Raw genomic sequence first — 25,078 nt, 5'->3', positions numbered from 1 at the left:
TCCTATGGGTGAAGGTTGAGGGTGGGAATCCATGATATAAAGAGTGGAAGACACTTACAGATGCTCAACTTTCTTTATTCCAACTTTAACAAAACCCAAATGGGAAACAGGAAAAAGGACTCGTTACTTCACCGTCCGCTTATAACTTCTGCCCAGCCTCTGATTCAGGGATTGCGCCTTCTGCATCAGGCCCTGTCTTTCTAACTATCTTGACTCTAGAGCCCCTGTCAGCAGGCCAACACCTTCCTCATATATCCCAGAGCAAGCGAGGTTCTTGGCCAATCACAGGTCAGGCTTGGAATGGCCCACCGGTTTCTTCCAGCATCAAGGGGTGAACCCGAGTGGTGAAGAAACCCTCCATCGGGTGGTCTCGCTCGCTACCACACCCGCCTCCTTCACCTCGGCCCTGCAAATACTGACATCCTATTTCTGCCGACTAGGCGTCCCTCACTCGGGCTGTAATCTCCTCTTCGTAACCTCTCTCCAACTCCACACTTAGCATCCACTTCTGCTTCCCCTCCCCGGGGTCACCCTTTCCCTCCTCTTTTCTATCCTCCAACCCTGACTCCTCCCCGGTCCCCGCCCCCTGCCCAGCTGTTTCCCCTTGGGCTAACACCCGCCCGTCCTCAGCATCTCTGCCAGGGTCCTCTTGCTTGGCATCTTCAGGTGTGGGACCCCAACCCGACTCCTCCCCTTCTTCCACCCTTTGACAAACACCCATCTTGAAGTTTGGGGTGATTGAGGTTGCATGCTGCTACATACCGTATACAGTTTAGAAAAATCTGCCTTAACCTATTATTTTTCTCCTCTGCTCTATACTGTTGCTCTTGAATGTACTGACAGTGTCCTCTTTGTTATTGGAAACTTGTGTCTTAGTTTGGTAATGTGATGCCAAAAAAATCAAAAACAAAAAGCCAAAACATCCCAAACACTTCTTGTTCAGCAAAGGTATCTTGCTATGGATATCAATTTTGATTATTGAGGTTTTGATAGACATTTTATTCGGACAGTTTTATTTAAGAATGTTGATGCCATGAGTGTACCATTGTAGTCATGTTTCATGCTTTTGATGCTGTCAGTATAATTTCCTCAGTGTTCCTTTCTTGGATGAGCACAGCATGGCCTTTGCTCCATTATTTGGTTCTTCCTCCTAGTTGGATATTCTTCCTTATAATGTGCGCAATGGAGGTTGCTTTCGATTTGCCAGCCTTCGGTTGCACATTTGCAGGAGTAGGCAGTCTAAAGTACTTTAATGGGAAATTAGCAGTCTAAAGAAATGGGAATTCTGTCTTACCTGCCACTTGGAAAAACATGGACAAAATGTATATGCAGAGGGGAAGTATCAATGACTGTTAATAAGCACTCTTACATTTAGTCACAGTTCACCTTTATTCTGTCAAGATCCCTTTTCACTTCTGATGCTTCACTTTAATATGTGTCTGCCACCATAAATATGTGATCTAAATTGATTTTTGGAATTTGGAGCCTGAATTGTGAGTCCCACTGCTTGCTGAAATGATTGGTTATTTCTGTTGCTATGGTAGTTCTTGATTTAAAATAAATGAGAGTATCAATCAATATTGTTGAGCTGTATATGCCTCTTTCAAATTTTTATTTAGTTATTGGATTTATTTCCTGCTTTTCTTATAGTTGTTACTTAGTAGCAGAATAGGTCTATAATTCTTTATTAAGTATTAAATGGGTAGTAGAAACTGTTCAAGTAGCTAAAATTATAGTTTTTCAGGATAATAAAACAATTTAAGGCTGAGATCCTAAATAAATATGTCATATTGGGTAACTATACTCGTTTAAGAAAAAGGCCACAGATGCTGTGGCAACAAAGGCATGAAAAGGAGGTTGTTAGGAGAGGAAGGCTACTGACTCTAAGCAAATTGTTTCCCCCTTTCCATGGCTTCTAGGGGAGTCCTTGGAGCCAGTTTAGTCTTGAAAGCTTGGTTTAAACAATTGCCTGTCCCATGGTGCAGAGCATTGTCCAAGCTAGCCTACCCATAGTGCTCAGTTCTGTGGATATCTGCCCTCCCTTCCCCTTTTTCAGAAGTCTGGTGTAGGTGAAATGGATTGCTCAGAACTAGCAGCTTCTCCTCTCAGAGAACTTCATCTTCCTACCTTTGCTATAATTGCATGACCCTAGAAAAGTGCAACTGCCCATGTAATGTACTGTCACATAATGGACTGTGAAGTGGAGTGGACCAACTGAATTCTGGTGTAACTCCTCCCATCCCCATGCTTTTGAAATTCCAAATGTAAAACAAACTGGGGAGAACATTTTCAGTTTGTTCACAATCAAAACCTTCTGCAAGAATAGTTAGACTAATTTCTCTTACCGTATAGTATCTTTGACTAAAGTACATTTTGATTCATACAAACATACCTTGCCTAGCTGTTATGCTCTGACCTGAGCATTCAAAGAGATATTCCTAACAGACTGGTACTAATTTTGATCAGACTGATCATCTAAGTCAGGAGATCATGAAGATCTTCAGTGTTAAACATAACTGGATATATGACAAAAGGATATAATTCCAGATCTGTACGCCTGAGGCACACCTACTTATATTCCAGTTATCAATATATCAGTAAAATGTCTAATTTAACTGTATATATAATGTATTTCAAGGGCCCTTGGAATAGATAGGAAATGTTTCTTACTGTGAGAAACATTTGAGCTGCGACAACTTAAATCTGAACAAAATAAATAATGGTTTGTATGAAATTTTATTTTCTAGTGTACAGACTCTGCCTTTCACTACATAAAATGTGGTCTGTTCCTGTGTGCGAATCCACTGGTATTTAGTATCTAACCATAAGCACCATCTAAACACAAACATATGGGAAACTGTCCCTGCGGTGATAATCAGAGGCAGAAAATGCCTGTATCATATTTACATTAAAGTAGCTTTAAATGAATACCCCTGAAATGAATGTTGAAGTGGAAACGTCTGTTAATTTTTGGTGCTCATATTCCGTAATCAATAAAAGATTTAAAGAAAGAAAGCCCATTAAGGTATAAATTAAGAATTGCTTTATAAGTCATTTATTTGGGCTTGATTCTGGAAAAAAAATGGACAGCTAATTAGTCTGTTTTACTAGAACTTCATTCATTTGGGCTGCAATCCATTGCCAGTGTGCCTGGGAGTAAAGTCCATTGAGCTCAGTTGGACTTATTTTAGAATTATACTTTTACTGACTTGTGGTAATAGGCTTTACCTTCAGGTATATGCTACAATAAACAAGTGTTATAAAGTATAAATAACTTTTTAATCAGCTTTTGGCACATCTAATGCTTTAGTGTCTGGTTGATGAAAACAAACTTAGACTAACATTCCAAAATCCTTTTAAGAATGTAACAGTTAGTGGAGCATGTCACTCAGGTACTGTCACTAGAGATAACAGGCATTGACTTTGGGACGTCTGTATGCCAAGTGTTGTGTTTTGCTACTGAGCTGTACACCCTGCTCCATGAGGTTAGTGACATGGTTATGACACATGCCAGCCAAACATGATGCTGGGTTATCATATTTGCCTGGAAAGAAAGTCCTAAAATATAATGTGACTACTCAATGCGGCATCTGCATGATACCACTTTTAACAGTTTGGTGCCATTTAATATCCAGATGATATAGACCTTTTGGGGCGAAGCACACTGACAACTTGGAGCGGCCTCTGGCCACTCCAGCTTTGATTGATCCCCAATTGGCCCAGGACCATGGCAGCCGGATGGCCCACTCTGAAAGTGGGCCACCACTGTGGTCCCAAACAGGATGCCAGAGGAGCAGCTTTTTGTTGCTCATTTTGGTCTGGCACATTCCTGACCAGGTGCACTCCCAGCATGGCTTCTGGCTGCTTTTGAGCCATGTGTTGTCAGCATGCCTTGCTCCCAACACAGCACAAAGCTGGAGCTTTCTGCCTATCTCTTTCAGGCCTTTGTCTTCCCTCTGATGTTGATAGTATAGTCTCTTTTTCTGCTAGGTGCTAAATTGCAGTGAAAGCAAGTGGAAGGATAGCACTCTATCTCGTCTTCCCTAGGCTTGAATTACACTACTGAGCCTGAATCTGTAGGTGGCAGTGGTGGTCAGATATGCTATTTACCAGTCATTGAGACTACTGTAACACTTCCATCAATATAAGAGTCATTAGTGCCTTTGTAGCCTTAAGCACATCACCGTAATTTTTTTAAAAAAAACAATTGGACTGCCCCTGAGGACATTCTCAAAACAAATACAGACTCTTGGAATGCATCTTGTGAAGATTTGTCACCATGAATGTAATATATTGGCCCCCAGCACTTGAATGGTTTTAGTCTTGTTTATCTTAGAAGTCGACTCTGTGATCAACACAAACATTCATAGATTCTAAGAGCATCCTCTTATTATTCTGTTTCTTTATCAAGTGAGGGTAATGCTGTAGCTCTATTCCACCAGAAATACCAGCATCTGAGCTCATATTTTTCCAGATGTGATTAAGTTGTTGGAACTGACTTTTGATTCGTTCAGATAAGCTAGCATTGGCAGTTATGACTATATTTTGGTGCTAAATATATAATTACTCCACTGCATTTGTGAAGATGTGAGGAAATGATGAAAATTCTGTGTAGGATGTTTGATCCGGGAATAACTAAAACTCTCAAGCAAACTGATAATTTTACATTTTACAAACTGTCATCTCAGCCTCAGAGGGAGCGATCAGGCAGACCCAGCAACATCAGGGACAGCCTGAAGGAAGAGGCCCCTCCCTCATTAACTGTCATCTTGGCCTCAGAGGGAGTGATCAGGCAGACCCAGCAACATCAGGGACAGCCTGAAGGACGAAGCCCCTCCCTCCTTTAACTGTCACTGTGTATTTTGTATTGTATTCTATTGCAATTTTTACTGTACACCACTATGATCATTGCGGAATAGCGGTCTATAAATAAAACGTATTATTAATAAAACGTATTATTATTACATCAGACACAGCATTTTCTTTCTTGCAAGCCTCTCTCAACCTCTCCTATGTCACCATCCTGTTTCACAGATGTTTTCTCTCCTGTCCATTATTTTCCGATTATCTCCCCACAGTTTCTCCTTTGTTATTTCCATTGCTGTGAGAAGTTCTTGAAGTAAATGATATTTATTTTATCAGATTTGCTTCAGTCTGTTAATTACAGTATTTTTAAAAGGTAGAAGGCTGAACTTGCACCCCTAGGAATACCCAAGTGCAATCTTGGTTGCTCTTCAGTCCTCTTCTCCCTTTTCAGAGACACCTCCACAGCTCTGGATAAAGGGGAAACTGGGTCTCTGCCAAGACCCAATCATCTTTACTCTTCTTGGAGTGCCAATTTCCAGGGTTTCTTTGGACTGAAACCCCTTACGGATCACGATTTGGGGGTTGTAAAATGATGAGCTTTATTTTTCACAACTGGGCATCCTGCCGTCTCAACCAGACGACTCCAGACACAGCATTTTCAAAGGTTGAAAGTTAAACTAGATTTGGGCACCTTTCATACTACACAATTATAGCACTATTATTCCATGTTTACTGCCATAATTCCATCCTGTGAGACCCGGAGCATGCTGGCTGAGAATTCTAAATGCCTTTCCCTAATCTGCAGTTTTTATGTCTTCATAGGGCAGAACCATGGCAGTTAAATTGGAATAATAGTGCTATAATTGTATTGTATGAATGGGTTCCTGTTCTTAGTAAGCATTCCAGAATGCTTTTCCTAAAAGGTAGTACATAGGGGATCTGTACCGCAGGTTTTAAGATTCTGCAATCTATGAACTATCTCTGAATAATCTGTTCAGCCTCTTGAGATTTACTATATATGTATATGTTTAAAAATACCATAATTCAGCTTATTGAGTGTGTGGTGAAAAGGAATGAGTAATGGAAGGAAAGTTTTAAAATTCGGTCATGTCTCACTTCTCTGAGGTTTTTATTTGCTTCAACCCCTTTTATTGTACAGTACCCTAGCAACTGATACTTTGAAGAGGGTGGTTGATTGGCATACAAAGAAAATACTGTGCTTGTTTGTTTACATTTGAACCTGGTTGGTGGTGCTCATGTTGGGCATATTATAAAATAACTATGAGGGAAACATAAGTAATTAAATCAAAGGGGAAAATACAAATCTCTCCTTCATTTTAATAGCTGGATTTCTTGATTTATTTCAAGCTTGATAATACTGGTACTTCAGTGGTTTTCAGCTTTTTCATCTCATGGCACACTTGTTGTTATATGCCTTCAAATTGTTTCAGACTTATGGTGACCCTAGGTGAATCTATCATGGTGTTTTCTTGGCAAGATTTGTTCAGAGACAGTTTGCCATTGCCTTCCCCAGAGGCTGAGAGCATGTGAGTTGCCCAGGGTAACCCAGTCGGTTTCATGGCTGGGCTGGGACTCAAACCCTTGCCTCCAGAGTCGTAGTCCAGCACTCAAACCACTATGCCTTGCTGGCTTCTATGGCACATTTACAAGATGCTAAAATTGTGAAGGCACTCCATCAGTTTTTAAGTATTAACATTGTGCTTAACTTTCAATAGCTATTTTTTTTCTGAGGCATTTCTAAAAGTATCAAAAGGCAGGAAACAGCAAAGCGGGGCTGGCTTTTGGTCTGGAGGTGTCAGTGACCAATGAGCAGTCAAGTTTGAAGGTTGACAACCCTCCCCACACGTGCCTTTGTTCACCCTCTTCTGCCATCTATTTTTGCTCATGAGAGTGAGAATGGCTCTCAGAGTAAGCTTCAATGTGCCTGAGTGGATGGGAGAAGTCTTTTCCTTTCCTTTCCCCCACCACTGCTTCCCTTTGTAGTGCAAGACACTCCTACAGTCATTTTTCTTGTCAGATTTTCAGTTGGCTTTGACCCTCACCAGCTTTCTCCGCCACCTCCCTTCTCTGGTTTCTTCCTTACCATGTATTCCTCACATGCTTAGGGCCAGTATCCATTGACCACTGCACAGTGCCTGCTCCATTCCTCCACCACAGAATACTGCTTAGACAAAAGTGGAAGGGGAGCATCCACTATCATCTAAGAGTGAGGAACAGGGTGGGTGGGTGGACATCATCTCAACAACCACTCTTTGCTGTTGCCATCTTGGTCTGAACACACACCAGATTCAGAGATATCCCTTTCTCACTTCCCCCTGCCATTGACCAGGGAGCAGAGGAGCCAGAGAAAGAGTGAGAGGGAAAAGGAGGAGCATCTTTCCCTTCTCACTCTTATTCTCGTCCCTTTATCTGTTATGTAAAGCAGATATTGAAATGGTATACATTCCACAACACTATTCCTAAAGTCAAGGCAAACACTTAGACCACTGATTTTCAACCTGCACAGCACTTCCTGTCATTGATTTCTGTCTCACTGATGTGAAACATCTGCCGATCTTTTATAGCACATACATGTACCACAGCACAATGGTTGGAAACGACTGTTTTAGGAAAAGAGCTTTTTTCCATTGGGAAAAAGAAGGGTGCTGCACGTAATCACTTGTAAGCTAATTCTGTAAAATAAAAAAGGACTCAAATGAAGAAGGGTGAGCTCTCTCTTCAGTAGATTGCTATTTAAAATAATGTTTGAAGTATGGTGTAAAGTTACCCAGTCCAGTAGCTTAATTGACTGTGAAATTACCACCATTAAAGTGGATAAATGGGATCCGTTGTGGCTATGTATTGGAAGGTTGATTCTTAACTCTGAATTTCCATTCATTTGTGGCCTGAAATATAATGTGTAAAACAGGGGTAGGCAACCTTTTTGAGCCAGGGGCCAGGTTGCTGTCCCTCAGACAACTGGGGGGCCGAAGCCAAAAAACAAATAATTAAATATTTTTTTAAAAAAAATTAAATATATAAATAAACCAGGACAAATGTAGGACAAAATTTTCAAATGGAAGACACTTTTTTTTAAAAAAAATGGAGGACACACAAAAAAATTTGCTGATTTTTAAAAAAATGTTAATATAAATGCATGTTTCTGAGGCTTCTATAGACAATTGCCCCCCAAAGGCCCTGGCGGCAATCAGCGGCAGGACCGGGCTGGGGCCGGTCGCAAGGCCTTGCCGGGCCGCATCCGGCCCGCGGGCCGCAGGTTGCCTACCCCTGGTGTAAAAGATTAAAACTGCATTTAGCATTCACACAGTGTACTTTATACTATTGAGAAAGATGGCCACCGGAATAGAAACATCTTCCATTATAAAAGCAGTCTGTCATTGCTTGGAATATCATTATTTTGTCAGATGTGGGAATGCAGCAGCATAATCAGCTTATTCTGTCGCAATTGTACTGGCTGCCAATTTCCTGTTCTAATTGATGGCGATGATTTCTGCCTTAAAAAAAAACCCTTCATAGCCTGTAACAAATATAACTCTTACCACATTCCAGCCTCTGTTTAATAAATGTAAGATAGGCTGTGCTCCTCCATCTATACATGCCACGTCTAGTAAGCATGTGTGGGGCTAGAAATGGGATTTTGTCCCATGGGTATGGAATAATCACTTTGACTTCTTACCAACCGCTGGGACCAAGGCACAATGATACTGTGCCCAGGTGCCATTATCTCCCTTAAAGTCCACAGCAGTGTGCGTTGGTGTGAAGGGAGGGCCTCTCACTAGCTGCTGGAACCAAGATAGATGGAGCTGTGTCTGGCTGCTGTCCACTCTTTCCATACTTCACTATTGTGTCTTTTGAATTTCCTATATTAGTTGAGTAGCTTTGCTCAACAAATTGAGCAATTGTTCAATACTGCTGCTCCCATAGAAGGCACTGTTGAGTGGTTATTGATTTTCAAATTAACATGGTTTAAACCATATTTCATTATTATTTGTATATGTGTCTCCAGAATGTAAAACCCCTTGTTCTTAAACAAAGTTTGAAACTAAAGACACATTTCTATTCTTTTGCAGGAGAAATCTCAATTACTTTTCCAATGCATATGCTGCTGCAGTCAGCGCCGTGGATCCTGATGCCGGAAATGGAGAGCTATGTATTAAAGTACCATCAGAACTTTGGAAACATGTTGATGGTAAAAATGAGAGATCTTGTAGATTCTTAAAAGGAAGATGCTGCAGAACTGTCAGCAACCTTTAGCAGTTTACACGTCTGCTGTTTTGTGTTAGTAGTAGTGAATCAGCCACCCTGCAATGCTAGGGCAAGTCTTTGGATTTTAAGCGATTATTTTATAGAAAGTTCATTAGATGATGAACATTATGATGAATTCTTGGAATAAGTTAAAATACCATAAACTATTATCTGTATATAGCAAAAGTTTTATTAGGAGGAATAATTGCTTGTAAGTGTTTTCCATTGGTATATTTTGAAATAGAAGATGCTGTTTTGCTCAGTATTCCCAAACTATCCATGGATTTTGCACAGTTACTTCTTTCTCTTCCTTGTTAGGTTAAAGTTACAAATGCAGGAGTGGATTTGCTGTGCTTCTCTCTCTCTCTCTCTCTCTCTCTAATAGTGCTTGCCTTTTGTGTTGCAGAATTAAAAGTTTTAAAAGTACATATCAACTTTTCTCTGGACCAGCCAAAAGGAGGTCTTCATTTTGTGGTACCAAATGTGGAAGGCAGTTTGGCAGAAAGAGGAGCTCATGTCTTCTCTTGTGGATATCAAAATTCTACAAGGTAAGTGTCACACAGTTTTGCCTTCATAGCATGCAGATACTGCAGCTTTCTTTGAAATGTTATGAGTCTTGTTGCTACTAAGTGCCTTGAGAGAAGTTTAGTCCTCTCTTCCTTTACAGTTATTTTTAATTTTCTTAGAAACACTTCAGATAGGCCATTTTTTCTCTACATCAGTAGGAAGACAGAATAGCCATCAGAGTATGCATTGGGAATTCACAGTCAACAGCAACATTTCAGTTAATGACTGTTCAGTAGATTAAATATGTACATGTTCTTTGCACATGGTCATCTATAATGGCCTCCTGTTTTCTTTCTACATTGATACAAGGCAGTTGTCATATAAGGGGGCTTAAGGGAATCCTGTAGCACAGGGGTAGGCAACCTTTTTGAGCCGGGGGCCGGGTTGCTGTCCCTCAGACAACTGGGGGGCCGAAGCCGGGGGTGGGGCTTCCACCCTCCGGGGGTGGAGCTGCACGCTGGGGCGGAGCTTTCACCCTCCGGGGGCGGAGCTGCATGCCGGGGCGGAGCTTCCATCCCCGGGGGCGGAGCTTCCACCCCCGGGGGCGGAGCCGCACACCAGGGCGGAGCTTCCAGCCTCTGAGGCGGGGCGACATGCTGGGTGGAGCACACCTTGCCCCAACTCAGAAAGGTGCAAGCATCCCATTGTGGGGGGATTTTGCAAACAGATACCAAGGCACATAAACATAATAAGAAAAGGTTTTGCAGCATGGAAGTTACCTGCTGGCCACAAAAGAAGGAGGAAATACATGCACACCTTGCCCCAACTCAGAAAGGTGCAAGCATCCCATTGTGGGGGGGTTTTGCAAACAGATACCAAGGCACATAAACATAATAAGAAAAGGTTTTGCAGCATGGAAGTTACCTGCTGGCCACAAAACAAGGGGGAAATACATGCACACCTTGCCCCAACTCAGAAAGGTGCAAGCATCCCATTGTGGGGGGGGGTTTGCAAACAGATACCAAGGCACATAAACATAATAAGAAAAGGTTTTGCAGCATGGAAGTTACCTGCTGGCCACAAAACAAGGGGGAAATACATGCACACTCTCAACCCAGAAAGGCACAGGTAGTATGTGTAACTTCCGATAACCCCCCTCCCCCAATGAACCAACCTCTCTCGTGGCTGTGGGTTTGGCCGTGGCTGTGGGTCTGGGTCTCGCTGTCGCTCTGGCTCTGGCTCTCTGCCTCCTCCTCCTTCCCCTCCGTTCTTCCATAGAGAGGAGGAGGGTTATAGGGCGGAGCCAGGAGGGAGGAGGGCAGAGCCAGGAAGGAGAAGGGAGGTGGGTGGAGGGCGGAGCCAGGAGGGAGAAGGGCGGAGGGCGGAGGGCAGAGGGCAGAGCCAGGAGGAAGAAGGGAGGTGGGCGGAGGGCGGAGCCAGGAGGGAGGAGGGCGGAGGGAAGAGGGTGGAGACAGGAGGGAGAGGGCGGAGGAGGAGGAGGGAAGAGGGCGGCGCCCATTTGGAGGCCCGGTGCGGCCCTGAAGCCCTCAAACAGGGCTTCAGAGAGCACACCGGGCCTCTTAGATGGGCGCCGCCATTTTGTTCATCAAAATGGCGGCGAAGTCTCGCGCGACTTTTCCCGTCGCGCGAGACTTCGCTGCCACTTTAAATAACAAAATGGCGCACGGAGCAGCGGCATTCGGCGGCGCAATCGGCAGCAGTAGCGAGCGCGGGCCGCTACTGCCGCGTCCGCGGGCCGCATTAGGCCCGCGGGCCGGAGGTTGCCGACCGCTGCTGTAGCACCTTTCAGACTGAGAAAAAGAAATGTCTAGCATAAACTTCATCAGACTAGGGTCGATAAAACCTTATGCTAGAACTTTCTTTTTCTCAGCCTCAAGGATGCTTCAGGATTCTCTTAGGTCTTTATGGAAAAACAGATTGACATGATGATGTCTTTGAGTTAACTTTGCAGAAACTATTTTAAAGCTTCTTCCAAAATGCATTCAGGATTCACCAACCTGCACTTTTTTCATGATTTCCACTTAGTTGGCCAGATTTACAGATCTTTGCTTGAACATGCTAGGAGTAGCTGATGAGACAAGCTTATCTGCTTTCTGCCCCTTTCTCTGTTTCTCTGTTATTGCATGCTGTATAAAGGATGCTATTTACTTTGCCTGTTTTATGGAGGCATGCATAACTACAGGATTGGCTAGAGCAGAATTGCATTCTTTCCCAGCTTTTCTTTATCTTGACCTCCCCTCCCCCTTTACTACTGGGACTTTAGACAATATTCTAGAGTAGGCATATTTTCCATAGTGCAGAACTACATCTTACTGATTGCATCTGAAGCTTTTAATACAGAATTACGATCTTATGGCAATCCTAAGTTTTTATACCTTTTGCATTTGGGAATTGATAGAATGCTGTTTGACAGTGGCAAAAGTTCAAAGAGGGTTACTTCCAAGCTGCCCACACCCCCTTTGGCCAACAAACGTGTATAATTTTGGGGACGTCAAGGCCTAAAATGGCTATGTGTAAATCACAACAATATTTAAGGAGTCTAGTCTCAAATTGGGGAGAAGGTTTATTTTTTTCAATGTCTTCTTTCTAGGTTTTGGTTTCCTTGTGTTGACTCCTATTCTGAACTATGCACATGGAAACTGGAGTACACAGTTGATGCCACAATGGTGGCTGTCTCAAATGGAGACTTAGTGGAAACAGTGTATACTCATGATATGAGAAAAAAGACCTTCCATTATATGTTGGCAATTCCAACTGCAGCACCTAACATCTCTTTAGCCATTGGACCATTTGAAATTCTTGTTGATCCATACATGCATGAGGTAATACTCTTAACCTGACTTTATTTGCTCTTTATTGTTATATATTGTTAATATGACTTTATTAGTATTATATTGAAATTGGTCAGTATTTATAAGCACAAACTGGATTACTTCAGTGTTGTGCTCTGATTGTACATACAGTTTTATGTGCTTTCTTTTTTGTTCTTAAATGTAGAGTTTCCTGCCTTGAGTCTTCAGGCCTAAAGAGCTAAAATAAATTATTGACAGCTGGAACACAGAGTGAAAAAGATTGATGTTCCAACAAAGTTTATTGTTTCTTGAGTTGTTTTATGCTTTGTAAATATTTTTATCTTCCTCACATTTCTCACATTCTGTGGTGGCACAGTAGTTAAATGCCAGTACTGAAACCACAATATTGTGAATTCAATCCCAGACAGGGTTCCAAGGTTTACTCAGCTTTCCATTCTTTTGTAGGTTGGTAAAATGAGTACCCAGCTTGTTGAGGACAATTTACTTAATTAATAATAATTTGTTTTATTTATATACCGCTATTCCAAAGATCATAGCAGTGAACAGCAAGTAAGCTAATTAGCAAGCAAGCTAATTTGCCCCCAACAGTCTGGATACTCATTTTAGCGACCTCGGAAGGATGCAAGCCTGAGTCGAGCTTGAGCCCTTTTGCTGGTCTTGAACTCGCAACCTTGTGGTTTTGAGTGAATGGCTGCAGTACAGGCATTTAACCACTGCGCCACCAGGGCTCCTACACATTGTAAACCTTTTGGGGAGTGTTAGTTCACTGATAAGCAGCATAGAAATGTACTTACTATTGCTATTATGTTCGCATATGTGTTAAGACAGACTAAACTAGTTTTAGATTATCTTAAACTGGGTCTGTTTTTAAGAGTAGTGTGGTATTTACAAAACATTACTTTGTGGTACTTTTTGTTGAATGTGTAGCCTCACACCATGCAAGCACAGCATTAAGGTTTTTTTGCCCAGGATTTCTTAAAGGCTTGGAGAGTTGATAATTTTGCATTTATTTGCATGGTCAGAAGCTTGTTGTTACGCAGGTCATAACTGATAAGCTTTGGATTATGGTGAGTTAGTGAAATTCCTTTTTTTAATTATTCCCTATGGAGAACGTAAGATTTCAAATGTTCACATGTAGTAGTAGCAGTATTTGTATCCCATCTTTTTCCCAGTATGAATTCACGGGACTTTGCTAATCTATATGTTTAAGTTTTTACCTTTTATTGTTGCAGGTGACTCATTTTTGTTTGCCCCAGCTTCTCCCACTGCTCAAGCATACCACATCATATCTCCATGAAGTATTTGAATTCTATGAAGAGATACTTACATGTCGCTACCCTTACTCTTGTTTCAAAACAGTTTTTGTAGATGAAGCCTACATTGAAGTTGCCGCTTATGCTTCTATGAGCATTTTTAGGTTAGTGTGTATAATTATTCTATCTAAAATATGGTAGTTTATGAAATACCTGGATATCCATTTACATCCCACTGTATCTTTATCTCATTGTATCTTATCTTGATAGATAGAAACTTAGATAGAAAGATAGTCAAAAATCATTGTAGGTTTTTGTTTGTTTTTGTTTTTTTAATTATGCTTTTAATTTAAAATAAAATCATTGTAGGTTTTTGTGTCAGGAGGTAGGCAAAAACATTGTACTGATTTTTAAAAAGGAAACTAAGAACTATCTCTGAGTTCAATAAGATCTAGCATAGTCTTATTGCCCAGAGCTTGGACTAAATCTTAGCTGTGGATGTGGCAATAATAAACTAGATTATAAGTGGGTAAGGGGTGAACCCACGAGCTGCATGCAGTCCAGACCTCCACCCCACTATCTGGTTGTTTTCTCAATTTCTAAAAAAAATGCTTTAAAATGGGCAATTGTTCTCTCTAGGGGTTGTGATTGATTTTTCCCACTGTTACTTGTTCCATTTGTGAGGACTTTTTACAGAATGAGAATAGATAAACCATCTGGTTAGGGTACATTTGGAACCCAAAAAATTGGGATGGTAGGGACAGGTGAATGTAGCCCCTGGAGCTATGGAAGTTACCCATCCTTCAGTTAGATGGAGGTCTGATTTGAATAAGGCAGTTCTTTATTCCTCCGGTTGTAGTCTCAGCCTTTGATCTAGTTCTAGTTCTAAATTTTCAATAAAATACATAACCAACTTCATGGAGGTTAGTGTTAAGAATTTTAAGTACAGTTGGCTCTCAACTTTCACAGGAGTTAGGGTTTCACAGGACCCCTGTGAAAGTGGAAAAACCACAAATGTGTCTAGGCCACACAAACCATATTTGAAACACACAAAACATTTGTGTATTGGCAGGTTGGCTGGCCTGACTGTGTGCATGTTTCTTTGCTCATTCACTCACTTGGGAGTGAGATGGGAGGAAAGGGGATGGTACAGAAGGAGGGAGAAAGGACACCCATCCCATCCCACCCACCCACCCCCCGCCTATGTGAGTGAGGGAAAGCATGTGTCTTCCTTCCTCATACTTCCCCATCCCATCCCCTTCTCCCTGCTCAACCTTGAATGTATGAGGGTACATGCACTCCCCCATCCCATCCCTTCCTGCCCACTTGTTTGTGTGAACAAGAGAACTCACATACACTGCTTCCTTGTGCTGCCTTAGTTCCCCCATCTTGGGGGGAGAGAGGCAGGCAAGCTCCAACTGCCTGCCTGTAAGAAGAAAAGCCCTCCCTTCAGCCACCATCTTGGGGGGAGAGAGGCAGGCAAACTCCAACTGCCTGCCTGAAGAAGACAAGCCCTCCCTTCAGCCACCATCTTAGGGGGAGAGAGGCAGGCAAGCTCCAACTGCCTGCCTGTAAGAAGAAAAGCCCTCCCTTCAGCCACCATCTTGGGGGGAGAGAGGCAGGCAAACTCCAACTGCCTGCCTGAAGAAGACAAGCCTTCCCTTCAGCCACCATCTTAGGGGGAGAGAGGCAGGCAAGCTCCAACTGCCTGCCTGAAGAAGACAAGCCCTCCCTTCAGCCACCATCTTAGGGGGAGAGAGGCAGGCAAGCTCCAACTGCCTGCCTGTAAGAAGAAAAGCCCTCCCTTCAGCCACCATCTTGGGGGGAGAGAGGCAGGCAAACTCCAACTGCCTGCCTGAAGAAGACAAGCCCTCCCTTCAGCCACCATCTTAGGGGGAGAGAGGCAGGCAAGCTCCAACTGCCTGCCTGTAAGAAGAAAAGCCCTCCCTTCAGCCACCATCTTGGGGGGAGAGAGGCAGGCAAGCTCCAACTGCCTGCCTGTAAGAAGAAAAGCCCTCCCTTCAGCCACCATCTTGGGGGGAGAGAGGCAGGCAAGCTCCAACTGCCTGCCTGTAAGAAGAAAAGCCCTCCCTTCAGCCACCATCTTGGGGGGAGAGAGGCAGGCAAGCTCCAACTGCCTGCCTGTAAGAAGAAAAGCCCTCCCTTCAGCCACCATCTTGGGGGGAGAGAGGCAGGCAAGCTCCAACTGCCTGCCTGTAAGAAGAAAAGCCCTCCCTTCAGCCACCATCTTGGGGGGAGAGAGGCAGGCAAGCTCCAACTGCCTGCCTGTAAGAAGAAAAGCCCTCCCTTCAGCCACCATCTTGGGGGGAGAGAGGCAGGCAAGCTCCAACTGCCTGCCTGTAAGAAGAAAAGCCCTCCCTTCAGCCACCATCTTGGGGGGAGAGAGGCAGGCAAGCTCCAACTGCCTGCCTGTAAGAAGAAAAGCCCTCCCTTCAGCCACCATCTTGGGGGGAGAGAGGCAGGCAAGCTCCAACTGCCTGCCTGTAAGAAGACAAGCCCTCCCTTCAGCCACCATCTTGGGGGGAGAGAGGCAGGCAAGCTCCAACTGCCTGCCTGTAAGAAGACAAGCCCTCCCTTCAGCCACCATCTTGGGGGGAGAGAGGCAGGCAAGCTCCAACTGCCTGCCTGTAAGAAGAAAAGCCCTCCCTTCAGCCACCATCTTGGGGGGAGAGAGGCAGGCAAGCTCCAACTGCCTGCCTGTAAGAAGAAAAGCCCTCCCTTCAGCCACCATCTTGGGGGGAGAGAGGCAGGCAAGCTCCAACTGCCTGCCTGTAAGAAGAAAAGCCCTCCCTTCAGCCACCATCTTTGGGGGAGAGAGGCAGGCTAGCTCCAACTGCCTGCCTGAAAGACTAAGAGCCCTCTTCCGACCACCATCTTGAGGGGGAGAGAGGCCTGTTATGTTTGTTTGTTTTTTTACTTTGTATTGTACTTCCTGTTGTACACCGCTTTGATCTAATTTGGAAAAGCGGTATATAAATAAACATTATTATTATTATTATTATTATCATCATCATCATCATCATCATCCCTGTGTCACCCCCCCCCCCCCACTCCACCCCGATGTGAGTGTACAAGCAATGAAATGCACATGTAGGTGGGCCCAGCCACCCCACCAATTTGATTACCTCCCAATAACACAAGTATTATGAGAGTCCCTGTTAAAAGTGGCATAGGACAGCAGTGTAGGTGGTGGGAAATACAATAATCCGGGGTAGGCAACCTTTTTGAGCCAGGGACCAGGTTGCTGTCCCTCAGACAACTGGGGGGCCGAAGCAAAAAAACAAATAATTAAATATTTTTTTTAAAAAAAAATTAAATATATACATAAACCAGGACAAATGTAGGACAAAATTTTCAAATGGAAGACACTTTTTAAAAAAAATGGAGGACACATGAAAAAATTTGCTGATTTTTTTAAAAATGTTAATATAAATGCATGTTTATGAGGCTTCTATAGACAATTGCCCCCCAAAGGCCCCGGAGGCAATCGGTGGCAGGACCGGGCTGGGGCCAGTCGCAAGGCCTTGCCGGGCCGCATCCGGCCCGCGGGCCGCAGGTTGCCTACCCCTGCAATAATCCATGAATAATCACTTTGTGAATAATAAATACCATCTACCATGGTAAAACTATCACGGTGTTTTCTTGGCAGAATTTGTTCAGCGCAGGTTTCCCCTTGCCTTACTGAGCAGGGATATGCAATCTGGTCCCCCAGTGTCCTAGTCCAGCACTCAAACCACTACATATTGTTTTTTTCAAGATTGATTCAGTGGCGTCACTAGGGGATGCGGATCGCACCAAATAACACCGTAAAGGGGATGACACCCCTGCTCCTCAAACACCTACCTACCTTTTGGCATAAACTAGTTGTGGCATTCATCTGCTCCCCTTTAAAATGCCTTAAGAGATGGTGGGAGTTGGGTGAACCTCAGTGGGAGGAGAAAGGAGAACCTCCAGAATGTTTTTAAATTAAATTTTAAACATTTTAAATTTTTTTAAAAATAAGCATTAGAATTTTTAAAAAACAATTATCCTTTAAAATTTTCTTTACAAACATCACATTTTAACCAAATTTTTAATATGTATATGTAAATATATTTACATTGTGCTCATGATATTGTAATTTGAAGGTATAATTTTAATTTTGCTAGTTGTTTATGTCACAACTGTTAGCATGACATTCATGGGAATTATGATTTACAAGTAGCATTATAGCAAAAAAGCATTATTAAGGATTCTATCTGGGAGGAGGCCAATGTGGGGAGAGTGACACCATGAGTTATTACACCAGGTGATGCCAACCCTAGTGATGTCACTGGATTGATAAGAGATTGCTTTTCTTCTGTATTTGTGTTTTAAAAACATTTTTTTAACAATAAGTATTTTTATTTTGTTTCTTTAAATGGGTAGGGGGGCATAACTGTTCATATGGAAGGCTTTGTTTCTGATCACTTTGTATGTACTCTGTGTTTTTAATTTAGCACAAACCTCTTGCACAGTGTAATGATAATAGATGAAACTCCACTGACCAGGAGGTGTTTGGCTCAGGCGCTAGCCCAGCAGTTCTTTGGTTGCTTTATATCTAGGATGTCTTGGTAAGTACATGTTAAATTCTATAGCTCACAGCTTTATGAGTATATCAAGAATTAGAATGCTCTCTGAAGTGTAGATCAGTGGGTTCCTTAAGAATACATAATGATACAGTGTACCCATGTTATACACGGCTTTCAGCATGCGGGGCCCAAGGGGTGGCGCATCTCATTCGCATGAATGGGCATGTGCTGTCGTGCTGCTGCCGCATGCACAAGCCCCATTCACTTGAATGGGACTTGAGCATGTGTGGAATTTGGCTTATAGATCTCCCATGTAAGTGAAGGGCGGACTATATATAGTTGGTCTTCCATGTCTACAGAGTCAACCAGTCATGGTTCAAAAAAAATTTTTTTTTTAATTCCTGAAAAGCAAACTTTTGAGTTGTTCACCATGTCATGTAAGGCACAACGTTTAACTACATCATTGTATATAATGGGGTTTAAGCATCCACAAATTTTGGTATCCATGATGGATCCTTGAAACTAACCCCACTGGATACTGAGGGCCTACAGTAAAATTACATATATTTATTTACTTAGATATTTAAGGTGCTTTATCCCAGGCAAAATTTAAATGAATTAAACCAGCAGAAGATATTTAAAATGAATCTCAGAAACATTGGTGCTTTGGTTTATTGTAACAAAAATGAAGCCTTGGAAGACTAAGGGCCGAAACAGATGGCCCCAAAGGGGTGGCTTGATGTCACCTCTTTGACCACCAGATTGGGGCCGTGGCAACCTGATCACACCTGATCCCACAAAAAAAATGATAATCAACATTTTTGCCCTCAAGTCCTTTCTAGGAGACAAGGCCAATATTTTCACCATATAGGGTCAAAACAGATGGCCCAAATATGCCAGGTTGGGGCTGCTATGGAGCTGCACACTGTGGCACTGCAGCAGCCCCACACCTCGCCCACAGCCTGGTATTTTCTTGGTGCAAAAAGAAGTGGCAAAAAGCTACTCCTTTTTGCGCCGGGAAAAATGTGGCTTTGCCGTTGTGGGGGTAGTTTTTCAGTGCTTGTGCAGCATCTAAACACTGTGCTGCTGGAACATTGAAAAACTGCCGCCATGTTTGCCATGGGGCAGCTTTGCAGCACATTCCCAGCATCTTTGAGGCATGCGTTGTGTGTATGCCATGGCCCCAAGCCGCTGGGAAGACACCACATTTTGCCAGTGTATTTAGCCCCATAGTAAGGCCTTCACACACCATTTTGGGCCCTATTTTTAATAACAGAAAGTGAGCAAAAATCATTTCCTCTTCACTTCTAGTTTCAAAAAAAGCCTGTCTTTGGTTGATATTGGCCCACAGTGAGGCTAGAATGTGGTGGAAATGCCTTTCATACCGCTTGGGAGGCATTTTGGACACACACACACACACATAATTGACCTTATGGGACCACAAAAATTGCCTGGAGGGGGCCTCAGGTATCCTTCAGATAGCAATTTGCTCACTCCTGCTTCAGTCCTTAAAGCAGGCTGGGATGCATATAGGCTCCAAAGGCTGTGTTTGCACCCTTCAACCCCTCCAAACACCTTAGACTGCCGTTTTTCTGCACCAGCCTCAAGAGTGAATCAATTTTCAGAAGCCTACAGGAGTGGTGATTCACAGTTCACAGAATATGCAAGACTCCTCATACACACACACACACACACACACACACACACACACACACTCCTTACTACATCAAAAGCAGCCTGCTTTGCAATACCAGAAGTAGACCTCTGAACACATCCACTTTTTATTTTAATTGTTTTTTGTTTGATTGCTTTATTTTGCATTTTTGGCAGTTAATAAGTTTCCCAGACAGTCTCAGAGGCAGAAAATTGGTCCACAGATCTATTGTGGTTACCCACCATGCCTTATGGGATGCTCCTTGAAAGGGCTAAATATGCCCCCTTTTGCTCTAAGGAAAGGAGATAGAAAGCTTCCATGGGACTCAATACATAGTGTTTTGAGTCGTGGCCTAACAAATCTATCATGGCATGAGTTTTTAAGAGGCATGACCTAGCTGTTATCAGACACACCTAAAATGAGCCTCTCATATAAGATACTTTGATATAGGACAGGGCATAAATATTGGTTGGGTTGTATCTCTGTAAAATGAAAAGAACTACTAGATACATTTTTAATATAATCTTCAGAGGAAGTTTTCATTGTTTCACTAGCTTGTGATTTTCATGAAGTCTGACTCATTGCCAGGACACACACATCCGTTCACAGCTCATCGTCTTTTATTTACTTAGGCAGGTTATCTCAGCTGCTAAAATATTTAAAATAAGAACAGAAGCTGGATTACATTAAGCAGAAGCTGCTGTTTTTTGAGTTCAGATTACTCATGAATCAAGAGATGGCATTTGTATTATTTTCTCCTTCCAGGTCAGATGAGTGGGTGTTGAAGGGAATCTCTGGCTATATTTATGGCCTTTGGATGAAAAAAACATTTGGCGTGAATGAGTATCGCCATTGGATCAAGGAGGTAATGCACCCAGATGGATAGATATCTAAAAGCATCTGTGTGCTTTAAATCACTAGAAGATAAAATGAACAGTCTCTTTGCACATTCAAGCAGAAGCTATTACAATTAAGGCGGTGGTTACTAGCAGTCCAAATAGATTTTCTAAAGCTGTTCTAAAAGACAAAATACAGTGTTAAGGCTTGGAAAACCCTTTGCAAATTAGGTCATTTGGGTGATTATCATTTTAATCTATTTGCATTTTTGAAGCTAGGTTTTTTTTATATTGGACTACATGCTTGAAGCTTACAATGATCAAGGTTTTTCCCCATTCTAAGATATATATTGACAATCTATCTAGAGACAATCTAGAGAAATACACGGGGCCCTGATTGTTTGGAGAGGTCTGGTATTTTGCTTGCAGCAAGATGAGTAAATTAAAATATGCTGCCGACTGGGGGAAGGCTACATTAGCCTTCTAACTGGCATTTTAAATGTTGGTGGGGAGGGAATTCTTAAATTTGAAGGAGCATACAATCATATAAGGTCCCACTTTTAATCTGAAGGTGTAGTATGCTCCAGGCACTTAGTGAGAATTAGGCCCATGTTTTAGGGGATCTACTAGTAAGTGCATAATTTTTCAGTTAGTCCAAACAGCCCATTTAACTTGAGTGTCTTCATAATTTCTAATAGTCTCTATCACTGTGTAATTAAAAGCAAAAGAAATTATTTTAAAATGGTCTTGATTTAATTTTCTGGCCCTGCCTCCTGTCTGATTTTTTTTCCCTTTTAAACTTCTTCACATGTGGTGGGAATATTTGCTTTGCATTTTCTCAGCCCCCAGAAAATACCACTGCCTAGTAAGAGTTCACTCTTGTCTACTAAATGTAAAGTACCAAGCAATAGGAGGAAAATAAGGCAACACCCCTGTCCCTTCAAGAATTGTATAGAAATCTGCCTTATATAACAAAATACCACAAACATTCTGGCAGTTCTGGACTGCATAGAAAATCAATAGTGGTAGCCAGCTTCTGGGAGATTATCTGCCTTTGCTGATTGTTTAATTAAGGAACCCCAGTAGACATCTGAGCAACCCCAGGATTCACTGAAAAACAGTTTGAAAATGTTATAGTATATAGTTGCATATATAGTCTGCTGCTCATATTTACTAACTGTAATGTGAAATAGTTGATCTTCTCAGTGTAACCAAGTACATGTTTGTAAAATGAATATATCTTGTATTTCAGGAACTAGACAAAATAGTTGCATATGAACTGAAGACTGGAGGAGTCTTGTTGCATCCAATCTTTGGTGCAGGAAAAGAAAAAGACAAGTATGTTTAGTTAGGCAGTGAGTTGATTTATAAGATCGTTAACATATATGTACTTTGGGTGAATAAGGAGACTTTGGACCAAAGGTTTAATTACTTTCACTACTTAATGGTCCTATAAATTACATCTTTGGTAAATATTATTCTTGTTTGAATTACAAAATGGAAAAGTATATTTTTAACCAAATATCTGTATTAACTGTATCTGCTAAGTGGCTCAAAACCCCTTTCCAGTGAAAAGAAAACAAGTTTCATGAGAACAATGAAAATAACCTTTAATATTTAAGTTCTGCTGTTTTCACAAGTATTACAATTTTGCTAGTGGTTAGTACATATCAGCTTTCATCAAGCCTTGCAATTTTTAAAGCAGAACACATTGCAAGGTTCATTCTGTGTGGGCACATGGAGGGAAACATTTTTATCATTCAGTGACCAATGTTGAAACACTAGATCCTAACCTGAGAGTGCACAACCTTTTTTTAACCCTGAGGGCACTATCTAGAGTCAGCTGGAAGTCTGAGGTGGAATTAATGAATTAATATATGCCCTCTTAACACATGCACATAGATACATTCTTACATGCATCAGACCACCCAGAGATGAGGAGGTTTAAACCTTCTTTCCCTATCGGTTGAAATCTAGTGATTGGTGAGGCATGTGCATCTAGGTGAAACCTCCTCCAAGATATCACCTTCTTCATCACTGTTGATAATTGTTGGTGGGAAACAGCAATATTGGAAATTGGAAAGCAGTGTTTTTTGCCTGTAACCTTGTTCTAAGCTGGATTTGGGCTCTTCCAAAAGTGACTTCTCAGGGGGACTACACAGGGAGCAGGGCATAGAATTCCAGGGGTATGGGTTATGTGCCCCATATTAAGTCTTTAGCTGATGACAATATGCATTTAAAAAGTATCACCAGCAAATAGGAGAATATTCAACCTAAGTTGTTTAGTGTAATGTTGTGTCTGATACCCTAGCATGAACTAGTTAAGTGATTATAACTGAGGACTGGAGAATACCTAAACATTTTTTGGTCTAATAAATACAATTGCTTTTCACTTTCTCTTGTTTTGCTGTTTGAAGCATTGACCTCTGTAAATTCAAGACACTTCTGTAAAATTCAGTAGTCGTATTACTTTCCTCTTATTGCCCCAAAAAGAGTTTAAGGATAACCTTTTCATTCTTCCTGGGAAAAATCACTCTGATAATACCTTCTTCAAAGTGTAACCATCATAATATTCAAAGAATGAAGAATCGCCAGTGTGTCTCAGCTTGACAACTAACACAGAAGAATGGAAGTAGTTTACTTATAATTAAAATAGTTTACTGTACCATAGTAATGCAGATTACTTGACACTGAAATATAAGTAGAAATAAAAGCAGAGGTGAATGTTCTGTATATTTCTTTAATTGCAAGTGTTTATAATAATTAATACTTGCAAATGTTATAAATAATTTATAATTAATCTTAATAAGTCTTGAATAGGTATGATCACAATTTAGTTCTCTTGATCTTAACCTTTCTGTTGTTGTTAACTATGATGGAACTTTCCCATAAACACAAAATAATATTCCTGAAACGTTTTTTCTCGCAGCCCTGCATCATATTTGCATTTCTCTATAAAACATCCTCACACGTTATCATGGGAATATTACACTATGTTCCAATGCAAAGCCCATCTAGTGATGAGACTGATAGAAAACAGAATCAGCATGGAGTTCATGTTACAGGTAAGTATCTGAAAAGTATTTATTTTTTGAATTCATAGTTCAGATCATTCTACTGTCAGTAACCTTAATGAATATTGGCTGCCCAAAGGAAAAGAGAACTTATTTCCTTTCTACACAAATAACTTGTGGAGGTAGCCGTAGTTGAGAGTAAATTTTCATATTCTGGGTTTTTTCTTCACAGTAAATTTCTCTGCCTTCTTAACCATGTGATGAAATATACTTAGATGTTTATCACACTATACTCTTAAAGTGCTACTATTCCACTTTGACTCCTCTAGCTGCCTCCTGTTGCATTCTGGGATTTGCAGTTTTAAGGAGGGGTATTTAGAATTCTCAGGCAGATCTCTGTGTGTGATAAACATCTCTGTCTACCAAAGCTTATGCTACCAATTTCTTTCTGTCAGTTACTCTCAAAGTTGCTACAAGATCCCTTTGCATACTGATGAGAGTAAAGGTCGAAACAGACCAGTACAATATGGTGGCTTGGGAGAAGCATGGGGGCGCTCTGCAAGCCTCTACCCCAATTTCTCCTGAGAAGGCTGTTGGCAGAGGAGAAAGATGGGCAAATGCTCATTCTTCTTTGCTCAGCCTTCTCCTGAGGAGGACAGGCAAGGCTCCTCCACAATTCAGCTTTGTCCTGAAGAGAGGGCTGGGCAGAGGAAGAGGAGGGTGGAATTAATATACCTGAAGGACCGCCTCTCCCCGTACATTCCGCCTCGCACCCTCAGAACATCTGGGCAGCAACTACTTAGGGTTCCCGGGGCGAGATTATCCTCCACCTCCAGGAGGTCCTTTTCCATCGCCGCCCCGGCCCTTTGGAACACGCTGCCCATAGAGCTCCGCTCAGTTACCTCCCTGGCCCAATTCAAACGGGATTTGAAAACCTACCTGTTTCAAAGAGCATTCCCCGATTAAGTCCCTATAGGCGCCCCCGCCGCACAGGCCGCACAGGCAATGGATGGCTAACCTGGGGGCTTCTGCTTTTGTTTTGTTTTTGTTTTGTTTGATTTGTCTATTGTGTGTTTTATGTAATTTTAGGTATGGTTTTAACTTGAATATTGTATATTTTAACTGCTGTAAACCGCCCTGATCTTACGGAAGGGCGGTATACAAATAAAATGTTTATTATATTATTATTATTATTATTAATTCATTATATTTAATTAAAATCTGTGGCTCAAAGAAGTTTGTGGCCCAAAGAAGTTTAACCTATTTTAATTTTGGCCCCTTCTTACTGCCGAATGAATTTCTCAGGTGGTCTCACAAGTCAAGGCTTAGATCTACTG

The 25,078-nt window shown here is 41.9% G+C and overlaps 1 protein-coding gene across 1 annotated transcript in view; it reads left to right on the top strand.

Moving 5' to 3' along the window:
* TAF2 (TATA-box binding protein associated factor 2) overlaps positions 1–25,078 on the top strand; it is an 83,365-nt gene that overhangs the window by 6,611 nt on the left and 51,676 nt on the right. The window contains exons 4-11 of the mRNA XM_089517879.1: positions 8,898–9,016; positions 9,479–9,620; positions 12,191–12,422; positions 13,646–13,830; positions 18,166–18,279; positions 20,657–20,756; positions 21,980–22,065; positions 23,657–23,792. Coding sequence (XP_089374005.1) covers positions 8,898–9,016; positions 9,479–9,620; positions 12,191–12,422; positions 13,646–13,830; positions 18,166–18,279; positions 20,657–20,756; positions 21,980–22,065; positions 23,657–23,792 — 1,114 coding nt within the window. The remainder of the gene's footprint in view (positions 1–8,897; positions 9,017–9,478; positions 9,621–12,190; positions 12,423–13,645; positions 13,831–18,165; positions 18,280–20,656; positions 20,757–21,979; positions 22,066–23,656; positions 23,793–25,078) is intronic.

This window comes from Sceloporus occidentalis, unplaced genomic scaffold, assembly GCF_023333645.1.
Source record: "Sceloporus occidentalis isolate IW3139 unplaced genomic scaffold, rSceOcc1.0.p SCAF_3, whole genome shotgun sequence".
Lineage (NCBI taxonomy): Eukaryota > Metazoa > Chordata > Lepidosauria > Squamata > Phrynosomatidae > Sceloporus > Sceloporus occidentalis.
This window is presented reverse-complemented; position numbering and strand designations above follow the sequence as displayed.